Source organism: Hordeum vulgare, chromosome 6H (genome assembly GCF_904849725.1).
Source record: "Hordeum vulgare subsp. vulgare chromosome 6H, MorexV3_pseudomolecules_assembly, whole genome shotgun sequence".
Classification (NCBI taxonomy): Eukaryota; Viridiplantae; Streptophyta; class Magnoliopsida; order Poales; family Poaceae; genus Hordeum; species Hordeum vulgare.
In genome coordinates this window covers 403,748,981-403,753,373 of record NC_058523.1, presented here as the reverse complement: position 1 = coordinate 403,753,373, position 4,393 = coordinate 403,748,981, and the positions used below count along the sequence as shown (strand labels likewise).

The 4,393-nt window shown below is 40.8% G+C and overlaps 1 protein-coding gene across 1 annotated transcript; it reads left to right on the top strand.

Annotated features, from left to right (window-relative positions):
- The first annotated feature begins 450 nt into the window (after window positions 1-450).
- On the top strand, window positions 451-3,550 carry LOC123402904 (protein ORANGE, chloroplastic-like). The gene is made up of 8 exons (XM_045096870.1): window positions 451-963; window positions 1,232-1,346; window positions 1,796-1,912; window positions 2,034-2,120; window positions 2,227-2,303; window positions 2,413-2,540; window positions 2,870-3,006; window positions 3,162-3,550. Exons 1-8 carry the CDS (start codon window positions 728-730, stop codon window positions 3,237-3,239), a joined length of 975 nt encoding a protein of 324 aa, XP_044952805.1. The 5' UTR covers window positions 451-727; the 3' UTR covers window positions 3,240-3,550.
- The last annotated feature ends 843 nt before the right edge of the window (window positions 3,551-4,393 follow it).

The following is a 4,393-nucleotide window of genomic DNA, read 5'->3' as shown; positions in this document are numbered from 1 at the left end:
ATTAAAAGACTAAAATTGCTCCTCTAAGTTTACTTGATTGTTTATTCCTGTAAATTTTAGGGCTCCTATGATTCAGAAGAATTATATAGAATTTTTGGAGGATTGAAATCCTTCGAATTTTTTCCTACATCTGTCCTTTGATTTATAAAACTGAATCACATAGAAATTCTTTTTATAAAATCTTTTGTACTACATTTCATAGAAAATTTAACATTCATTTCAATCATTTTTTAATATTTTTTTTGTTTTTTTCTGTGACATCAAACAATCTTACTAATAGGAATGAAGGCTTTAGGGGATCGGATGCGATGAAATGCAGTGGTGAGTGGCGACGGGTATTTCTAGGCGAGTTTTTTGTTGTCTGCCTAGGCGTGTTTTCGTGTAATGCACAACCATCATAAATCAACTAATCACGGATATTTGTGGATCACCTTCGTTTCCATCTACCACTATCATTCTCTTCCTACAGAAAAAGAAAATAAAATTGAGTAGAAAATTTGAGCTCCACTACTTGCTGCCGCGACGCTCTCTCCTCTTCCCCACTCCGCCGATCACAACTCAGAGCCACCACTTGCTTTTCTTCCTCGCTCCAAATCCCCAATTTTCTTCGACATATCTAACATATCCTTCCATCAATCTCACCTCCGATCCGTCGCCATCGACCTATTCATTCATCCACGGATAAGCACCTCCGATTGTGAAGCTCCAACGGGGAGCGTCGCCGGCGATGCTTTGCTCCGGCCGCATGCTAGCCTGCAGCGGCCTGAGCCCGGGGAGGCTCCGACCGCCGCGCGCCTACGCTGACCGGCTGCGTCCCCCGCTCCCCGCCCGCAGGTGGCGCGTCGCCGCCTCCGCCGCGGCTCCCGGCGGTTCCCCCGACCTGCCGTCGTCGTCGTCGACACCCCCGCCGTTTGGTGCCGGGGACGACCAGGCCGCGGCCGCTGCCGCCTCCTCCTCCTCAGGGTACTGATTATTTGATCTATTTTATGAGTAGTTGGTAGCTTGGTTGTGCCAGTGAATCGTGATGCGTCGCTACGATTATGCCAAGCAGATTCAGGAGTAAAAAAATAGTAGCTATATATAGGAACATGCTTGGGCAGCATATAGCCTTATCTGCCAATCAAGCATATGGGATAACCATGATCCTGTTCTTGAACTTCTCGGGACTGGAGATTTCGGTACAGTAATGATTGGGGCAACTCAAGTTGAGCATGCTTGTTCTGGCTTGCAGGTTTTGCATCATTGAAGGGCCTGAGACAGTTCAAGATTTTGATAAGCTAGATTTGCAGGAGATTCTTGATAATATCAGGAGCCGCCGGAACAAGATTTTCTTGCATATGGAGGAGGTGTGTTGGTTTTGTGTTATTTTTGTCAATCAATATTACTGCTTGCTTGTGAGCTGGCATATACAATTTGCTTGTCACAAAGTTGAAGTACGGGAGGACATGATATACTTTTAGGACTTGTAATTTGGTAACGATGTTAGCTAAAATAGCAATCCCCGCGCTAGTACTTGTTTTTTTCAATTCAAGAATGAGCTAGAACTTGTGAAGTCGAACTAGGTTATCCAAGGATGGTGCAAACCGTGCAGGTACAACAAACTTGGAACTAGCCTGGAACATGCATGGATCCTTTAGGATTAGTTTTTGCCCTTCTAGTGTAGTATCTTCTTTCTGTTTATGTTTCAGCTTGGATTCTTTTAACCATGCCTTCGAGTGAGTTCTGCTGTGCAATAATATCAAAGCCACAATCGTATACATTCTGGCATCATATTTTCCTCTCCTTTTTCACACAGATTCGCAGATTGAGAATACAACAAAGAATAAAAAATGCTGAACTTGGAATCTCAATTGAAGAGCCTGAAGGAGAACTCCCAGATTTTCCATCATTCATCCCGTTTTTGCCTCCCCTGGTTAGTAGTCCCGTACCTGACCCAAAGCTGTTATGCAATAATACTTTACACACCATGACATAATAATGTATTGAACTTGAATCTCGAAAGCAGTTAGTTACCATTACTTTCTTGTAAACAGAGTGCAGCTAATCTGAAGGTCTACTATGCTACATGTTTCTCACTCATTGCTGCAATAATGGTCTTTGGTGGATTTCTTGCACCAATTGTAAGTTACATTCTCGATTTTGGACTGGCAATTATTGCTACTCTAACTGATTTCATCATGAAACAATGTGGTGGATGTGTAACAACTTGATGTGCTCTCCCTGCAGCTGGAACTTAAACTTGGTATAGGAGGCACATCTTATGCAGATTTCATCCGAAATGTTCATTTGCCTATGCAACTGAGGTGCCATCATAGTTGCATGATCTAGTCTAATTTATGAAGCATCTTTTAGCCATGGAATTTGAATGATTATTTACTGTCCTTTCATTCATTTGTCTATCTGATATTGTAGCCAGGTAGATCCTATTGTGGCATCCTTCTCAGGTGGAGCAGTCGGAGTTATCTCCGCCCTAATGGTTGTTGAGATAAACAATGTCAAGCAACAGGAGCATAAACGGTGCAAGTATTGTTTAGGAACTGGTACCCCCTCCCCCTCTCAGAGATCTCTTATCATATCTGAACGGAATGGGGAAGATTCCACATAATACTTAATGTTAACGGTGATAATTTAGTGCAAAATTATATTATACCGTCTAAACCCAGTTTTAAATCTGAGACAGATAAACTTACTTCATTGCCTGCTTAGTCTAAGATCAAACAGGGAACAAATCTCAGATGGATTGTTAGAGATAGTAGCTATAATTGCATATACTGTACATGATAGCTTATTGTGCATCCTTTATACTTGGGTGGCTATTTGATTACTGCAAGTTAAAACTCACCGGGGAGAATCCATGATGTTGCTGTAGGGTATCTGGCTTGTGCCCGCTGTTCAAGCACGGGAGCTGTTGTGCTTACTGAGCCTGTTTCGACATTCAGTGATGGTGATCAACCTTTATCAGCACCAAAAACCGAGAGATGTCCAAATTGCTCTGGTGCAGGAAAGGTAAAGCAGTCCTTTGCGTGCTAAACTGAACGCTCCACCCTGTTTCTGCATCAACATGCACTCAATACAAATTAATATTGGCTCTTATGAATATGTTACATGCTATCCTGCATGCTATCTGGTTTTGAACTAAACATGAAACAATATGTTTGCAGGTGATGTGCCCCACGTGCCTCTGTACAGGGATGGCAATGGCAAGTGAGCATGATCCCCGAATCGACCCATTTGATTAAAGGCATATATCAGTTCAGGAATTCTTGTATCGCTATGTAAGGTGTTGTTTGTAGATAAAAGTATGGACCGGCATGTCAGGGGTTCAAGGCCTATAATCATGAATAGGGACTATTTGTATACTAGTGAATCTGAGTAGACTACTACAGGAATCTGTAACATTAGTACCAATACCCATCGTGTGTACCGATCAGTCTCTTGAACTGAACGATGCAGGAGTGTATGTTTGCCAAATCAAATAAACCGTGTCAGTGTGTAGTATACCTTTGTACCAAACAATTCAATCTCATCAATTAGAGCTCCTTTGATTAAATAATTTTCATAGGAATTTTGGAGGATTCAAATACTTAGGAATCTTTCTATGTCGATTGTTTGATTAATAGGATTAAATCCTATAGGAATTTCTCCTAAGGATTTCTTTATACTACTTCACATAAGCTTTCTAGCATCCACTCAAAACTCTCTGAAAGAATCTTTTGCTTTTTTGTATGATGCGAGATTTTGTAGGATTAAGGTAAGCATGACATTCCAATCCTATGTTTTTTCAAACATTCCAATCCTATGTTTTTTCAATTCTTGTGTTCTTAGAATCTTGCAAATCAAAGAGGCCATGAATGTTGTTTTTTCAATTAGTGCTAGAATCCTGCAAATCAAAGGGGACCTGGATGATGTTTCTCCAATTCCCATGTTCTTAGAATCCTGCATCTTTGGGCCCTGATGTGTGTTGCAAACAAATTGTAAGGCACCACTTTTTAAATTTAGGGCTCCTTTGATTTGAAGGAATTTGGTAGGATTATTGGAGGGTTAGAATCCTTAAAAAAATCCCATGTTGGCCGTTTGTTTCATAGCATTGAAACCTATGGGAATTATCTAAGAGATCGTGTGTATTATATCACGTCGGAAATTTAGCATCCATTTTAACCTTTTTACAGAAAAATTTCCTGTGGTATCAACCACCCTATGCTAATCTTATAGGATTCAAATGAGCATGCCACTTCAATCCTGTATTTTTTCTATTCCTGCGTTTTGAGAATCATGTAAATCAAAAAGGGCCATAAAGAGTTATGCTTGGGTACCATCCTAAAAGTTTGCACAAATCTTAAAGTTACTTGAAAAGGGTATTCTCGTATAGTCAGGAGCAACTAATTGTAATCAG

Bases quoted from the DNA above. Each gene is read 5' to 3' on its own strand.
- LOC123402904 (XM_045096870.1), top strand. From the start codon at position 728: ATGCTTTGCTCCGGCCGCATGCTAGCCTGCAGCGGCCTGAGCCCGGGG. The intron at 1,347-1,795 runs GTGTGTTGGTTT...TTTTTCACACAG, and splicing joins TTTTCTTGCATATGGAGGAG to ATTCGCAGATTGAGAATACA. The intron at 2,304-2,412 runs GTGCCATCATAG...CTGATATTGTAG, and splicing joins CATTTGCCTATGCAACTGAG to CCAGGTAGATCCTATTGTGG.